Source organism: Mesoplodon mirus, assembly GCF_964341445.2.
Source record: "Mesoplodon mirus genome assembly, chromosome: 10".
Classification (NCBI taxonomy): domain Eukaryota; kingdom Metazoa; phylum Chordata; class Mammalia; order Artiodactyla; family Ziphiidae; genus Mesoplodon; species Mesoplodon mirus.
Genome location: NC_138986.1, coordinates 51,551,059 through 51,569,320, shown reverse-complemented (window position 1 = coordinate 51,569,320; position 18,262 = coordinate 51,551,059). Strand labels below are relative to the sequence as shown.

The 18,262-nt window shown below is 40.3% G+C and overlaps 1 protein-coding gene across 2 annotated transcripts in view; it reads left to right on the top strand.

The window, feature by feature from the left end:
• SOBP (sine oculis binding protein homolog) overlaps positions 1 to 18,262 on the top strand; it is a 153,485-nt gene that overhangs the window by 27,182 nt on the left and 108,041 nt on the right. For both annotated transcript variants that reach the window (XM_082633479.1, XM_082633478.1), the window contains exon 4: positions 11,246 to 11,397. In XM_082633479.1, the coding sequence (XP_082489605.1) occupies positions 11,246 to 11,397 (152 nt within the window). The remainder of the gene's footprint in view (positions 1 to 11,245; positions 11,398 to 18,262) is intronic.

Sequence of the window (18,262 nt, the reverse complement as noted above, 5' to 3'; positions counted from 1 at the left end):
TTGATTTGGAAATCTTCATCTTATGGATGGTAGCTGGAGTCACAGGAGTGCATAAATACTATGGCCCAAGGGGACTATGCAGAGAGAAGCGAGGACTCTGAAAGGTTTCAGTGGGTGTGACCCTCCCCCTTTCCCATAGTGGGGCTGTTCTGGCACGTGATGTCCCATCACATTCCCAAGTAGGGATTGGCATGGGGCCCCTTCAGAGAGCCCCTCAATCATTCATCATTCTCATTCAAGAAATCTAAATGAATATTTTAAGATGGGAAGGTGAAGAGCTGAGTAAATTATCTTTTTGACAGTGTTCCAGCAGGTTCATCTTGGTTCTTTTAACAAATTTAGTTGAGTGAAGTTCTTCCCATTCTTCAGTCTGCTGAAGGAGACTGAAGAGGAGGGGCTGAGGAGGAGACAGTGGTGCTTGATGCAAAGGCTTTACCCTCCCCATGTGTCCCTTTGACCCCCTGGTCTCTAGCCTGTCAGTTCCCCTCCCCTAGGATGGTAGCCCCAGCAGGTATGCTGCTTAGTAGAACTACCTGGAATGCTGAGAGGTGGGACTTGGTGTGCTGGTCAGTCACAGTGGGGCTGCTTATACCTGCTTTGTGGTCACCAAGAACACCTGGCTCCTGTGACACCCCCAGTGGTGACAGAGCCCTGGGAGCAGGCCTGGTTTTCCCACGGTCCTTTTCTACTGCATGTTGGCATTTTATGCTAGGGACAGTCATGGAAACCTCCTTGAGGATTGGGATCGTGTCTGTCTTGTTTGCCAGCGTTTTTGCAGGCCCTAGTATAGTGCCTAGCACAAAGTAGAGTAAATAAATGAATCCTTTGTCTACAATTAAGGTTTCCCCTCTGGGGAGATTTGTCAACCACTGCAGGGCCCATTAAGTATAATTAATGGGACAGCCAGATTTCAGAAGGGGAAATGAGCCCTTCAGTTAAATAGTGGGTAATGGGTATACTTTTCCTGCGCTGAAGTCCTATATAAAGCAGCTTGACCCTTTAGTCCTAATATGCTGCTATTTGTTTTTCTTTGGAGATGATGCCCCTCTATGCAGGGCAGTGTCTTGGAATTGCTTTTCCAGCAGTGATGCATGTGCTTGTGTACACTTTTTGACCTTGCTCCCTTGTCCCTAATCATGTGCATTTGTTGGCTAGATGCTGGGACTCAGTGTGTGGACTTTAGTCATGTAGGAGAGAAAGGTCCGGTGGAGAGCAAACCCATCATTGTCCCAGGGCACCTGAGATTGGACAGGGGGCCAAATCCAGGACTCAGGGATGGGGGACAAGAGTTTACTCAAGCTTCTTTTCCATTGCAACCAGCCAGTGAACATGAATTATCCAGTCTATTAAGAGCAGTGTTACTCTCCCATTGCCTTATTATTGATTTCTGCCATTTTCTCTGTAGGACTTTCCAGGAAAAGGGTTGCCTTCTCTGTATATGATGCCTATAGCAGACACCACAGGACTTAGTGGGCCATGGGTGTCTTTATTCAGTCTGGTGGTGTTTATTGAGGGCTGGTGGGTGTTGGTCAGCAAACCCAGCACTGGCCACATGGCTGCTGGACTTGTCCTTCTGCCCAGTGCAGACAAAACTCCTGGCAATGGAGGATCCAACTCTGGGCAACAGAGGAGAAACCTTCCTGATAATTAATGGCCCACATGGAAGTGCTCATGCTTCAGCACTAATGTAGGGTAGTAGAGCAGAACATCCCAGGGAGACATCCTTAGAAATCCAGTCTTGTGGGTTCTCTGTGAAAATACCTGTCCCTGGTCAAATTTGTGAAATACAGCCATTCTTATCTCCCTCTTGAAGATTTCTAATTACACATTGGTGGAGCCCAAAAGTCTTACAGTAAAGAACTTGTTGTTTAGCCCAGTGTTTTCCATACAAATTTGACCATGGAAGTCTTTAAAAAATAACACCCCTTTAAGTATCCCATAGTATTAGTGTTCTGTGGGGGGTGTATTTTGGGAAATGTTGCATAGAGGATTCTGGGTTTTCCTTACTCTTAAGTTCTATCCTCTTCCTTTCTTATTCCAGCTTCTTAGGGTGGGTACATAGGGAAGACAAACTCTCTATAATGAGTACTGAGACGTGGAGGTGAGATTGTCGAGGAGACTTATCAGAAGTCCCTACTCTGGCTAATCAGTGAAAGTATTTAAGTTAATGTCAAGGTCATGTGCTTAGTAGTGTCTGTTAAAGAATCCAAGTTCAGTATGGTACTCAAGAGAGAATTACTATTTTGTGACTTTATGGGATCTCTCCTTTTATTACCTTCTTTGTTTGAATGTTGAGAAAATAAGTGAGGAAGGGACGCTGGAAGTAAAGCAAATTCACTTTGAATTTGACTACAGAGTCAATTTTCACAGAGAACTCTTTGGACTTTTCCCTGGTATGCTTTGACTAGAGACACAGGCAGAAGAATTCTCTGAATTTGGGTGAGTTACATTCTTATATTTTGGTGATTGTTTAGGTCTCACTCTTAAATCTGTCCTTTCCTTTTCATTTCTACTGTTAGAAATGTTATTCTATGGGTTCAGAACTTCATCTCCTTTCCTCTGCATCCATCCATCCATCCATCCATCCATCCATCCTTTTATTCATTCATTCAACATAGCTTAAGCATTGCTATGTACTAGTCACTGAACACACAAAAGTGAATGAGTCATTGAGGCTGCTCTCATGTTGCTTTTTTCTAAGATGTGGAACAAGAGTCCAGTCTTCTGAATTCTGATCCACCCTGCTGGGGTAACATTTCTCAGCCCATCTCTGCTCCTGTCATGTCCTGTGAGAAATGTTTGGGAGCTCCTCATTACCTGTGGAATGAAGAGGAGCCCCTCCCACCCCAGAGCAAGAGGATATTCAAGGGACTCCTCATGCAGGCCCCACCAGCCCCAGTCTAATTCCTACTTTTCTCTTCATGCAGTTGTGGTAGCTGAGCTGCTGCAGGGCTCTTCCCCATCCTTGAGTGTGTCTGCCACTTCCTGGCTCCTGCTGGTCCTCTGTCCTTTCCCTCCTTCTCTTGAACTTTCTCCCGCTCCAAATCCTTCAAGACCCAACTCACAAGCTGTGCTCTCTAGGCTGGAAGAGGCTTCTGGACTCCTCTCTTATCACATTCTCCCTGTCAAATGATGGGTCACACACTTTTCTGCCTGTTCTCTTGGGAGCAGGGCCATGTCCTAGTCAACTCATCATTCTTGACCAGCGACATAACACAGGGACCTGCACCTGGATGTAAATGTTTAATTCATTTTGAAGTCACATGTTTTACAAATATGTGTGTGTGTGTGACCTGTATATATATATATGTATATACACACACACACATATATATACACCCCATGTATATGTATCATATACATAAAAAATTTAAAATCAGCTGGAAAACTCCCATTAGAAAATTGAAAATTAATTTTAAATTCCATCATTTTCCTGTCATTTTGTGTAATATGTGCTCATTCCTTTTACATACTGGAACCAAATTTTAGTTTATATATAGTAATTTAGATTTTATTTTGGGGTTAAGTACTACTCTATTTAGAGGGGTGTTGACTATTTAAAATCTTGAAATCACTTCAAATAATTCTATTTCCAAAAGAAAAATAGAGATAATTTTAGGTACTATAAAGAATCATAATTGTATGGAACCCGCTATCATTTAACTGCATCTCTCCTTTTAATGAGAAATAAGTGCAATAAAACTGTATTAATTCAGACTCTATTCTTTGGCAATTTTTGATAGTTCAGTTACCAAGGTGGCAGACATTTTCGGTTGTTACTATGATATTTCTTAAAAGAGCAAACTTCTCAGGTGTGTAGAAAGATCCACCCATGTGTGGATAGTTGATGTGATAATTACAAAGAATTCCCATCTATTAATTACAGAATATCTGGCAGTACAGTGATATATTTGGTAACACCCTGTCAACTATTAATTCAAGTTAAGTAATTTTTAAAAAGAATAAATGTAAGTGAAGCTTTTATTAAATCTAATGGCTTTATTCTTAAATAGCCTGAATTATTGAAATTTAACCAATTACTGGGTTTTTCTTTGTATTCAGAGTTAGTGAGTCTACAGATGTCATCCATTGGTGGGGGATGTGATTGAAGAGACTGGCACCTGCTCATTGGGCCTCTCCAGATTGCACACAGCTAACACCTACCCTTTTTTTTAACATCTTTATTGGAGTATAATTGCTTTACCATGGTGTGTTAGTTTCTGCTGTGTAAAAAAGTGAATCAGCTATACATATACATACATCCCCATATCTCCTCCCTCTTGCGTCTCCCTCCCACCCTCCCTACGCCACCCCTCTAGGTGGTCACAAAGCACGGAGCTGATCTCCCTGTGCCATGCAACTGCTTCGCACTAGCTATCTATTTTACATTGGGTAGTGTATGTATGTCCGTGCCACTCTCTCACTTCGTCCCAGCTTACCCTTCCCCCTCCCTGTGTCCTCAAGTCCATTCTCTACATCTGCGTCTTTATTCCTGTCCTGCCCCTAGGTTCTTCAGAACCTTTTTTTTTTTTTTTTAGATTCCATATATATATGTGTTAGTATACGGTATTTGTTTTTCTCTTCCTCACTTACTTCACTCTGTATGACAGACTCTAGGTCCATCCACCTCACTACAAATAACTCAATTTCATTTCTTTTTATGGCTGAGTAATATTTCATTGTATATGTGCCACGTCTTCTTTATCCATTCATCTGTCGATGGACACTTTGGTTGGTTCCATGTCCTGGCTATTGTAAATAGAGCTGCAATGAACATTGTGGTACAGGACTCTTTTTTTTTTTTTTTTTTTGTGGTACGCGGGCCTCTCACTGTTGTGGCCTCTCCCGTTGTGGAGCACAGGCTCCGGACGTGCAGGCTCAGCGGCCATGGCTCATGGGCCCAGCTGTTCTGCGGCATGTGGGATCTTCCCAGACCGGGGCACGAACCTGTGTCCCCTACATTGGCAGGCGGACTCTCAACCACTGCGCCACCAGGGAAGCCTCTCAGGGTAGTTTTGATTTGCATTTCTCTAATGATTAGTGATGTTGAGCATCCTTTCATGTGTTTGTTGGCAATCTGTATATCTTCTTTGGAGAAATGTCTATTTAGGTCTTCTGCCCATTTTTGGATTGGGTTGTTTGTCTTTTTGATATTGAGCTGCATGAGCTGCTTGTAAATTTTGGAGATTAATCCTTTGTCAGTTGCTTCATTTGCAAATATTTTCTCCCCTTCTGAGGGTTGTCTTTTCGTCTTGTTTATGTTTTCCTTTGCTGTGACACCTACCCTTTTCTTATGGCTCTAATTGCCAGTAATTCTAAGGCAGGCTCATTTACATGAAGAATGTGCCTACTTTCTCTCAATTGATCCTCACCACAGCTAGAGTTAGGGCGGGCATTACTATCCCTTAAGTGACTTGCCCACATCACACAACTAGAAGGGGCAGTATTAATACTTCCACCCGTTTCCTCTGACTCCATCTCTCCATACTCCATCACAATGTCTTTCAAATAATAGTGACTTAGGTTCACAAAGGAGTATATATTTGTTACCTCATTTGCTTAACAAAAAGTCACCCCCTTGAGCTGTAATAAGTGGATCCGCCTGTTGCTTTTCTTTTCTAGAGATCCCTAGCGATATGCCATTCCTCCCACCTCCTTCAACTTCCACTGTGCTTTAAATTCACATCTAAAAGTCATTCTGGAAATATCTGACATTGTGCTACAGTATGATCAGGCAGTAGTTTTTCTGTCCACTCTGCCTTTACTTGGCAGCCCTCAGCTTGCTCTACCTATATGCCCAGGGCTAGACATTAGCAAAGTAGTGACCAGAGGCTTCTTTTGTCCTAGCCTCTCCCATCTCTGCCCTCCTCTTTTCTCATTGGAGCCCTGTCCTTAGCCCTTCTCCTCACTCTCTGTGAAAACTTGTTCTTCAGAAAGAATCACTCATTTTAAAGCACAAATCACTATAGACAAATACATATCGAGCCTTCTTGCTTTCAGGGAATTTGTGTTTTAATAGGATTTAAGAAATATTTAGCCCAGGAAATTACTCTCTAATGGTAAAATTAAATTTTTGTGAGCAGTTGAGGATACTTTTTGAAGCTAGGATATTCTTATTGGCATCTTTGAAGTTACACATGTAAGTGGTTCCCCACTTCACCCACATGGAAAGTCAGTCTTATTCATGTCCTGCTGTGACTGCCCTCCCTTACAAAAGAAAAAGCTGGGAAGAGTACTGCTTGCCTGTGAGTAGAATGACTGCTTCCTGAGATCCAGGTATATTGGTTCTGTGTCATCATTTAATGTTCAAGTGGCACTTGCTGGTGAAAGTTCAAACAGAATGTTTGCAGCAAATCCAAGTCTCATAGTCATAAAGAAGTAAAGGCTTGCACTCTGGGCCTTTAACTTGTTTTTTAAAAAAATCAGTCAACAAATATCGATTAACACTTCAGCTGTCTCCTCAAAGACTTTTTGACCTTTTGGATTCCATTTTCTTTGTCTATTAGTGTGTCATGGAGCAGTGTGCTGTGTAAGTAGCAGAGTCTGTGACACCTTTTAGTCCTTTTTGTGGAGGGACGTCTGTGTGGATGGTGTATAATCTCACCCATTTAGAAAGGCTGTGGTCTCTAAGGTGTAGTGGTCAAGAGCTTGGGCTCTAGAATCAGATGCCCTGGTCTTCATCTTGGCTTTGGTTTGTACTGGCTGTGTGGTTTGGAGCAAATCACTTACTCTCTAAACCTCACTTTCCCCATCTGCACAATGGGGATAATGTTAGTGCCTGCCTGCGGGGTAGTGGCTGTGATTAAGATTAAGTGATGGATTTAAAGAATTTAGCACTGTACCTGGCACCTATTAAATAGTAAATAATGGCTAACTATCATTATTTTCCTTTTGACTCAGTGGTCCAGATTTTCTCTGGGTCTCCCTTATGTTTATTTCTGGAACACAGGGAATTGTACAGAAGCTTCTAAAGGACTCTTAAATTAGAGTCTCTATAGAGACTTTTAAATCAGACTGCCTTAAAGTTTTTGGAATTCAATTATTCCAAGAAGGGCTGCAGAGAAAGCAAACTTTAATCTTAGTTTTTTGCCTGCCTTTCAGGCCATATCTTTATTCTGTTCTTAAATATAGCTTCTTCAACAAATAGATTGATAGAGTGTTACCTGTGCTTTCATCTCATGGCGTGGAGAACACACAGGAATCACTTCAGATTGTCTTGCAGCTTGTCTCATATAATTCAAGTCTTGAAATGATTATCTGGACACGTGCATTCTAGGAACTGTTGGAAGAGAGAAACATCACCAGCAGATACTTTCACACTTTTTTCCTCAGTCTTGGATTCCCATGAAAGTTACAGAGGGGTGGTAAATCTACAGTTTAATCACTTGGGGTCCGTTAAGGCCCTCCTGATTTTATTTGGGCTCTGGTCAGGTAAGCTAGTATGCATGTTCATAGCCAATTAAAATGCCCGTAGAATGGCCATCCTTATTTTTAAGTCACCAGATAAAGCAGTCTCTCAAACAGCTTCAGCAAGGCATTCCAGAAATGCTTGACTTCATACTTCTCTGCACTATGATAAATAAATACAATTTTGATTTTATTTCAGAGTAATTAATCTAAATTTCTCCTTCTGGGGTGTAAAGTAGAGTAATGTTCTATAGCTCTTTGAACACTAGATTGGAAAGAAAATGCCCTAAATATTTTGCTTAATTAAATCCTAAAGAGGTGGTACAAACTTTTCATGATTAACTGAAACATGCATATTTTGACTGATGCATATTTATATGATATTATCATGTGAAAAATTTATTATGTTGTATAAACTATTCACTTTGGGAATGTGATTTAATGCTGTAAGCATTTTGCATTTGTTGCTGCATTGTTCATTATGAAAAATACATGGGCTAATAATGGCTATAAGGAAAGATCTGTTATGTGAATTTTCTTTGAGGTAATCTCATCCCTAATGGCTGGGACCTTTTGCCTAAATATAAGAAATCAGGTTTTTCCCTAGTTTGAAGAAATATTTTTTAAATAAAAAAGTTTTGAAAGCAGATAAGGTTCAAAAAGCTAAAGGGCTGGGCCCTTTATTTTGCTAATATAAAGCATGCACACAATTCCTGGGTTTCAGATTAAAAAAAAAAAAAAAGATGCAGTTGTTGAAATGAACCAATCCCCTTGGCTTTAAGCACTTAAGAAGAGCTCACTTTTCTAGGGGTGCAGTCATATTGTTTAAGATGGGGCACCATCTCATGTCTGGTGGCAGAATTTTGAGCTAAGTTTTAGCTGACAAAATTAATTTTAATAATCACAGTTCTTTCTTACTTTCTTAAATATATTAATAAAAATGACTTTTATAAGACTAGAGTATCTGAGATATCTGAAAATGTTTTCTTGAACTTTTGGAATAATCCCTTTATCAGACTCTTCTTTGGAGCATTAGCTATTGATAGCAGTTTGGTGACAGAAAAGGAGGTATCTGATGGCAGTTTTCTAAAGGGTTTGCCTTTATGAAACAGAATTTTGTGAAAAAAGGATGGGGATACTGAATTATTTAACAAGGCAGATCCTAACCACCATCCTAAGAGTTTTCCAACTGCCAGATATAAAAGTACGCAATTTCTTTTGTCTCCTCTTCCCGTTTTGTTACTTTGTAGTACAAATGATTTATAAAAATAACCTGCTTTAAAATTCTACTTTTTGTTTATTTGTTATCTCTGTTGTAAGAAACTATCCTTGCCTCCTCTTAAAAAAAGACAAGTAGGTCTGTGTGGTGATGATGGAGTAAAGCGTGAGAAAGACCCATGAGTGGCCTTTTTGCCCCAGGCACCATTCCTTCAGGCCAGGCCAGAGCTCAGGCCCGCTGCCCAGTCTTCTTATAGCTTTGCTCTCCACCCTCTGTCATCTCAGTTTTAGTCTATGATAGTTAAAGATCTAGGACTAAAACACTTACATTTTTTTCCCCTCAAAGCAGACTATTGAAAGGAAGAAACCGAAAGGGGAAACCTAATGCATGTTCTAAAGTGGATCCTTGGGAAGTGGGGTCTCCTCGTTGAACTCTGTGGCCAAATAATTTCCCCCATAAAATCTTTTTTTCCTTACAGATTTCACCAGAATCAAGCTTATTGCCAATGGATCATTTGTGAGAGTTGTGCTGTATCATATTCTTTTTCAGGAATTTAAGATTTTAAAGCAGCTAATCGATTGGGAAAACAGAAACTATTAGTGCTGGTTAGTTTAGTAATGATAGATGATTATTTTCTAAATATAGTCTTTCTAATTTAATTTTTAAAACTCCTCCACACTCTAAGGTAAATTATAGAGTCTTGTTAATTTTTCATACCATGTAAAATGTCTGTATGTAGACAGATGCCATGTTAGAAATCATACAAAATATAAATAAATCTGTTTTTTGAATAGAATAAATTATTAAACACAGTCATTGTATGACATTTGAATTCATGTTATGACTCCATTTAAAGAAAGTTATCAAAAATGTTTGATTAACATCAAAGGTTGCCTTTTACACTGTCTCATTTGATAATTAACAATAAATTACAACATGTAACTTGTGAAATAAAAATGATCATTAAAATGACAACACTTATTCCATTAAGGTAAATAAAATGCTTTACATAGTTCTGAGTGATGACACTCAGGGGGAAAAAATGCCGTTATCACTGCACTACAAATTAGTTTGCTTCTAATTTTGCAGGCTGATGACCACACTGCCTCAAACCAAATCTTTTCCCTGGAAGTGGAATGATTGCATGACAGACTCTATGAACCATGAATATGTCAACAACTCATGGACCAGGCCTTGCTTAGCAATTAGTCTTTGGGGGATTTTATTCAGAAATCAGACAACACTATACCAGAGCTTGTTGGGGATTTTATGATTACCAGTCATGTCTGGAGCATGAGTCTGGGTTAGTACAAAAAAAATTGATAAAGGAGGAAGAGATGCACCTAATAGTGGCAATGAGTCATACACACACACACACACACACACACACACACAGTCAATGGGGAAGACTGAGAAAACGTAAGATATAGTGAAAGCCCCTAGGAGGCAACAAGAAAATATTTCTTAGACTTCTACTTGTAGTCTCTCCTACAGTCACTCCCTGTAAAGAGACCACTGTTGCCCAGACTTCGGTCATTTGAATATCGCCATCACATTTTTGTTACAGCGTCTTACCACCTGCACTATGACTTCCTCAATATATTTTATTAACTGACTCACTTGAAAAGCCTTTCTGTGTTTTAAGCAGTAGTATTTGTGATATCCTGGCTTTGTTGTGCTAGTAAAACTTGTTTTCTTCTCCTACAAAGGAAAAGAAATGCAGTAGTTTAAATATTGAAAATACCTGCATACCTCCTGACGTTATTCTGAGCAGTCCCATGACATGGGTGGCAGGTGCTACAGGAGTTACAAGGACCACCAGTCTGGCTGAGAATGATCTGGGCAGATGTGTGACCTCAGGCCTCATGGCTGACACCCCCATTACCATTCCTCCATCCAGGGACCACGAACCATATCACATGGAGGGGAATTTAAATCAGGCCTGCGCCTCCCCGAGGACAGCAGTGCGGGAAGGCTGTACCACAGCAGACTGTTGTGTGAGCCAGGATGGTGCCTTTTCATCGTGAGAAGATGGCCACTCACACCTTTCCTTTCTTTGAGTAACAGTATCACTCGGGAACCATTATATTGCAAGAGTGAACAACACCCCCTTTCATGTAACAGTAATAGGGAACAGGTCAAGACTGAGCCTGGCTCCTGACTGTCCAAGTTCACATGAGGGCATCACATTTGTAGGTTAGCACTGGGCGACCCACCCAGTGTGAATCTTGTAGGCTGTCAGCAGTACCTTTGAAGAAATGGGTCTCTTTACAAGCTTCATTAGTACTGAGCCTGGTTTAACCAGGCAGAATAAGCATTTGTACCAGGATACCAAGTGCTAGGAATCCTCATGGCTCTGCAGTCATGGTCTGGTTTTTAAATAAATGATGTCTTTTGGAAACTTAGGAGACAACCAAAAAAAAAAAAAAAAAGAAAGAAAAGAAAAAGAAAAAAGCACGGAGTCTTCCCACCAAGAGCTGGCTATCTACTAGGTCAGAAAGTGGTGAGGTACTGAAATTAAGATCAGACCTCAAGTAGCTCTGTGAGGTTCAGGGTGTGTCTAAGTTTGAAGGGATGTTTGCTTCTGATATGAACATTTTTCTTATACTTTTATTATAGAAGATGATGTGTCAAATGTACAAATAATGTGTGCCTGGTGCCAGAAAGTGGGAATCAAGCGCTATTCCCTGAGTATGGGAAGTGAGGTGAAAAGCTTCTGCAGCGAGAAGTGCTTTGCGGCCTGCCGACGAGCCTACTTCAAGAGAAATAAGGTAAGAGCACCGTAGAGAGAGGCGGCCCACGCAGGCCTCACCACCCTGTGCGCATGCGCCTCTTAGCTTCTAGACGAAATCACTGCGCACCCTGTACTTTTATTCTTTCTGTTTTGTCTGTTCTCTTTCTCTGTCATGCTTAACCTTCTGGAATAAGGAACCCTCTTCTAATGTGTAACCTGCTCTTCAGTTTCTCTTGTCTTGGTGTTTGAATTCTGAGAGGGTGAATGAATCTGATGAGGACATGGTGGTCGCAGCTGGTATCCTAAGTTACGGTGTCTCTCCAGCAGTAGAGTACTAGACTAGGGTCCATGAAAGATAAGTGGTAGAGATTTCTTATCAAGGCTGAGAAACTAGCCATAGAAGCATGGCCAGAAAGCTTTAGTCCACTCAGTTTTATACTTGTTCCCATTGCGAATATTGCTCTGGCTCTTTCCAAAATCTGATCCACAAATTCTAATCAAGAAAAACGTCAAGTCTTTCTTGACACCTTACATTAAAGTTGATTGATATTGAGAAAAGATGAAATAATGAATACCTGAACCAACCTTGCTCACACAGCCAAGCGTTTGTGAGAAGCATGGTGGATGAACACAGGAACAGCCATAGTTATGGTTTCTTTGTTTTGTTTTGTTTTGTTTTAAGACATCTCAGATATAAAAATGTCCTTTTAGAATAGCATTAGCCACCATTGATGGGAAATGGAATGCATGATGTTTTTACAATCAACACACACATACACACACAGCTAATTTCTTAATCTTTTAAGAGCCGCTATTGCATTTTGCCACCAATTACTGAAATAAATTGCTAGTTCTTGATTATTTTCCATTGATCTGTAAATCTTCCTTAATTCATAGAATCATCCACATTTTGCTAAGCATTTCCATTTCCATAATATAAGATCAAAATCTGTCCTTCTCTGAAGCAAACAGTTACCACTTTTTAAAGTCTTGTTTGTAACCCTGAAATGCTAATTTTGCGCTCACTGCATTGCAAGAAGCACTGTTGCAGCAAATTATCTCCTGCAAATTTGGGTCACATTATTCTGCCAAAAAACATAATGCCGAAAGAATTAGGCTGCAGAATTCAGCGGGGTGGAATTTTAGTAGCAGTCTCTAAGAATTAGGCTCATAATCTTCACTGGAACAGGGAGGCAAGTAAGGAAATTGTCTGGAATTCTTTTGGGACAGTCAACAGTTCACTTTCCCTTGGGAGGGGCCGGTGAAGCTTCAGAGGAGGGTAGTTAGAGCAACGCATGGGAGACACGTTTTGTTTTAATATAGGGGGATTAAAATGATCTCTGAGACCCTGGGGCTCCCGTTTTTAATGCTGAGCACCGGGGTAACAATCACAAGAGTGGACCCAGTGCTTTCATCTTCAAAGCCTTACTTACCACAACAAAATACTTTGCATTCCATCCCAGAAGATGGCTATAGAACCGGGGTTTTTGTCTCTCTATGATTCTGAAGGGTTATGCGTCTGAATCTTGATGAACTGCCTGTAGTGAATAAAATCAAGCAAGATGAATTTGTCACAATCCCTGTGATACATGTTACACTTTGCATAGTGATCCAACTTTTTAAGCCTTTGATGAAAGGCACCTGATTCAATTTGAAAAAACAGTTCATAATAATATATATGTATAATATACATCATATATACAATGTGTACATATTTGTAATTATAAAGTTTAAGGTCAAACTGAATTTAAACTTCCACAGCATACAGTTTTGAAAAATAGATAACTGGAAGCCAAGATAGGAATTAGTATTTGGAATATTTATAGTAGGTAAAATCAGCAAGGGGAGAAAGACCATTACTTTTCACTTCCTGCAAGGAGTTATTGGGGTAGTTCTTTGAACATCCTGCAAAACCTGGGAGTTGCAGTGGCTTGAAGTTTAGCCAGTGACTTTGAGAGCTGATCCCAGCAGCCCATTAGTGTACATACAATACCTGTCTTCTCTGCAATCTTCATGCTTATTTATGTATTCCAAAGTTCTGCCACACTAGACATTCTCGTTTTTCAAATAGAGAAATAAACTGGTCACATCACTTGCTGGATTCTTTTTTTTTTTTTAATTTTAAGAGTGTTATCTCTGCAACAATATCCTATTGTATTACAATAAACATGTACAGCTGCTGCATTTCTGTTAACTGATAGGATTCTGTGGTCATTTCATTTAGGGCTTGGGTTTCCTAATGGATTGTATTAGATACCAGTCTCCATCCTGCCATTTCTAAGAACTGCTGTAATAAGCCCCAGGGTGTTCCCCACTGAAGACAATAGCAAATAGCTACTATGTTCTTGTATCATTTGACAAAGTCTTTAGTCCTCATTATTAAAACTGTGGACTTTCTTAATCTTAGAAAGAGGGCAGAATTCTTCCCATCCCTACCTAAAAGATTTTCTGGCTAAATTCTACACTTTTAAATAATGAGAGCTGGATGGAAAACAGTGAATAATGTGTACGCAGAACAGAATTTTGCCTTAGGTATAATGTAGAATCTAAAAAAACATGTAAAATTAACTATGCTGTAAATTATGCTTTATAATGACAGCCCACTTCTTGGTGGATAGCATGCTGGGATCTAAAAATGGTCTCTAAGTTGAACCCAAATTGCATGCATAACTTTACAAAGAAAAATCCTAGTAGAAAAGGTAGCTAATTAGGAGCAGTATTCAGCTGACCTCTGTTTTGTGTCTGAGCAACACCTGCATTTGTGAATGTAATTTGGACAGCTGTGCCTGTGCTTCCCCTGCTATCCTCGTCACAAATGCTTGGGGATAGAGGCAGGAGCTGCTTTTCTGCTAAAAACAAGGACAAAAATAGCCCAGCTCTCAAAATGAAGGCCCACTGAAAATTGGCTCTTTAAATTTCATTCGCTTCTCAAACCTTTTTCCAGAGGTCTCTGTGTTTGTTTGATGGAGTAAGTAAGAATGTCACATCCCTCTCTCCTAAACCCTGGTGCTGTGAGGTAAGGTGGGATGGACTGAAGCCAAGTTAACCCTTTATGGCATCTAGGTTATATTTTTAAACCAATTTAAAATCTAATTCGAAGAGTAGTTTGGATGACTGTAAGTATGTACGCTTTCTTCAGAATGCTTCCGCTAGAACTGTCACAGCTGTATCCATTTAAGGAACCTAACTACCAGGGTACACAATTCAGGATGTTGGCTCTAAGAAGTACACAGTATTAATCCACAATCATATTTTGTAGAATCCTTATCCCCAACAGCCTCAATTGTTGACTCAAAAGTGTTTGAAACAACGGGTAAGAAAAATACTTTTGTGGTCTATGGGCATCAGCCGAACAATGGGATGTCAATCTCATTACCTGATGCCCTGGAGACTTTTCAGGGAACGAATAGCTCATTCTTTTCCCAGCCCCTTCTTGAGGCCACAAGTAGAGAAGAACCTGAGAACATGTCTAACCTAGTGATTTGCCTAGGAGTTGGAAAGTTGTAGACTCCTTAGTGGTTTTGCAAGAGATGCTGAAGTGTTTAGTCCAACTAATACCAGTTTTACTCTGCACAATAACAGACACTTAAAAATACTCTTTCCTAAGGGATTGATGCCTTGTAACCATTATCCCACTTAAAACAAGAGTAACAGACAAGATCACAAATAGTAGTCATTTCCAAATATCCTGTGTTTGATCTTTTTCCTTCTGCATAGGAAATATCCTCTTGTCTAAACTGACGCCCACAAATCAAGCGAGAAATCAAAATTCAAGACAGATGTCCAACGCAGGCAATGTAAAGAATGATTGTTTTCTTTCCTTGTTCAGATACCAAATTTATAGTGTTCTTTGTGGATTAGTGGCATCGATACTTTAGTAATAGACACAAATTCCTATCAGTACCAAAGTTTGCTTCCTTGTTCTAGTTTTTCCATAACTTGAGACAAGAATAGATGGAAATACTTCCTCAATATCACAGTGTTGCTGTTCCTCCACAGACTATAGGGGAAAGAAACCTATGTAGATAATAGATAAGGATGAATTAAAAATAAAAAGGTTATATAGATAGAAACAACATATGCAGATGATATCAGTAAGATCTAACAATCATGATAATAATAAATGTTCAACGAGGGGAATATTGTATAATAAGCATTTCCTTTACTTTCAGACTATATCCCTGGATACACAGCATGTATCATCATATTATTTGGAGTTACATTTATTTAGACTATTGGTCTTTTTATTAAACTTGAATATATCCTGGGGAAGATTCTCAGTTTCAGACTTCATTACAGAACCTACTAGTGCAAAAGAAATGTGTAACAATTGCCTTGTTAATCTTGTGATTAACCTGTCTACTATTTTTTCCTTTAAACACCTGCAAGATTTAATTTGCAAAATGGCTATCATTCATGAAGGTTTAGGGAAGGACATTAAATTACTTGTAATTGATGTCCCCTGACTGCCTGAAGCTCAAGCCACAGACTTGCTTTTGCCAGTTGTTTGCAAATATTCTTGATTGACAGGAATGCTTAGGGAGCACTGGATTTCTTCCTGTGGATTCACCGTGATTTTATGGGGCGCCAGTGAGCCTGTTGGGTCTGTGTACCTGCACCCTGCCCTGTGGGATGATTGCTTTGCTTCTGCAGTGTCTATGCTGCAAGCCTGCCCACTGCCTGCACATAGCATGGCCTCTGCCTTTAATCTGCAGGCCAGTGGCTGAGTTAGTTCCCTTTTGGTTGCAGCAAACAGGGGTGTCCTCTGGAAGCTTTGGGGAAAGAACAACAAACCCACCTGTTTTCTTGTTCTCTCATATTTTGAAATATGGGATGGAATGTTGATGAGCTGCTGCAAATGAGAACCTATGAAAAAAGCACCAGCAGAGGGGAGGGACGGTGTTAGTCCTTTGAAACACATTCAGGGTGGGGGGTAGAACAGGAGAATTCTGGCCAGAGAAATAAGATGCAGGTCAGGTTAAAGTGATGCCTGGGCTCTTGAAGAAAGGCAGAAAGTGTCTCAGGACAGAGCTTCTGCAGGCCAGGTGGGACCCAATGCCCTAGGAAGCCATTGATCAGAAGCCTGGGGGAGAGGCATGTGATCTTGTGTTTACCAGAACACTTGACCACTACTTGGGAAACACTGGTCTAAGGAATTCCCAGAACACAAACAGAATGGGGCAAGCAAGTTTGTACTGAAAGAAAGGAATAGCAGCCACGTCTAGTTTTGAATGGGCTACATTTGAAGAGGTTGTGGGGAAAACAGAAATAAATTTAATCTATTACCCAGAATAGATGTCAACTTCTGAGTAACACTAGTTATTTTAGATTAAATGTGAAGAGATGATTAAAACGCCAAATAGCTTCAAGCCCCAATACTATTTCTTTCCAATGAGCAGAAGGAAGAGGGAGTACTTTTCATAGATCTGAATCTGGTCACCTGGAGAGCAATACACAGGGCTATTGACATAGATGCTTGAATGTTAATTTCGGTCAGTCTCTGGCCATCCCCGTGATAGCTCCTGCTATACACTTAAAGCAAGTTTTTCTCATCTGAACTGCCGGTAATTATCCAATCCATCTCAAAGGCACGCTCCCTTTTAACATTAAGCACAGTGTCAGATTGCATCAGCCCGCATTGTGCTCTGGTGACTGGGCTGCAGAGTGATGAATGTGCTTGCTTCGAGTTCACAGTCTGGTGTCTGTTTGGGTAGTGGGCAGTTCAGGGAAACAGGTGATCAGGAAGGGAATCTAGTTATTTGGGACCTGCATTCTCCTTATTGATACAGTCATTGTCTTGCCGACTTTCTCACCTTGCTGCTAACAGTGTTCAGGTTTATCTGAAGAATGAGCTTTTAAAGAATTATCTAACGGGTCATTTTCATGTGCTTCTCTAGTCATAAGCTACGTGCAGCACAGAGTTACTCTTTGTGCCTGATTTTAAAAGGAAGGTGTCATGAGACCTTAGTAGTAATGACTAGAGGGGAGAGAAGTTTCTAAGAGTGCTTAGTGCACTGTCTAGATAAACCAAGAGAGATGATTGTGCATTTTCGTGGGATTGTAGTTATGCTCTGTTAATTCAAATGCTTTGTTAAAAATGTTAACTGTCTAAAAAAGTGCATGCATAAGACAGGCCAGGTGGCTTGCTATGAGATATTTTAAGATAGTAGTTTGAGTCCAGAATTTCTCTCATGTACTTTTTCAATGTCTGGTCATAAAACCTAGTACACCCAAGAGGGCCATATGCAGGAGATGCAAACTATAGGCACACCCGTGTTTATTTTTATTTCTCCCCCATCTCAGTACCTCTGGATAGCTTTTGTACACATAAGCAAAAGTGTGAACTGGGCAAGCCACGTGCAATTCTTTGTTCTTGGGCTCTTTGCTCTTTGTTTTTATTATCACAGATTAGGAAGGAATAAAGAAAATCTTGCTATAGAAGGCCACGAAATTTCTGCCCCAGCCTCTCAGACTGAGAATGGGAAATTCCCTAAGTTACAATCCACTCATAGGGTGGCCATGCACACAGCGGAATCTAATGTCTCCTGACCGACTGCCTTTGGAGGTTACAAAGCCAGTCTGTTGCATTCTCTGTGAACACAGGCTGTGGGCCAGAGCGGGGCACTACTACAAGCTCTAGAAGGCAGATCAATGGTTCAATGAATCCATAAAAGATGCTTGAACTCTGCTGTAATTTACTGAGCACTCTAGTTAAATGAAACTCCTGTCGTCTTTAACAAAGATAGAGATAATCAATGGCTGGAGATAGAAGCCAGTGTCCAGTAATCACAACCTCCCAGAATTGCTAACAGAGGGTTAGTCAGGTCCAGCCTTCAGAGCGCACCACATCTATATTGATATTTTCTGAATGTTTGAGCTGAATTTGGCCCGGAGATGACATA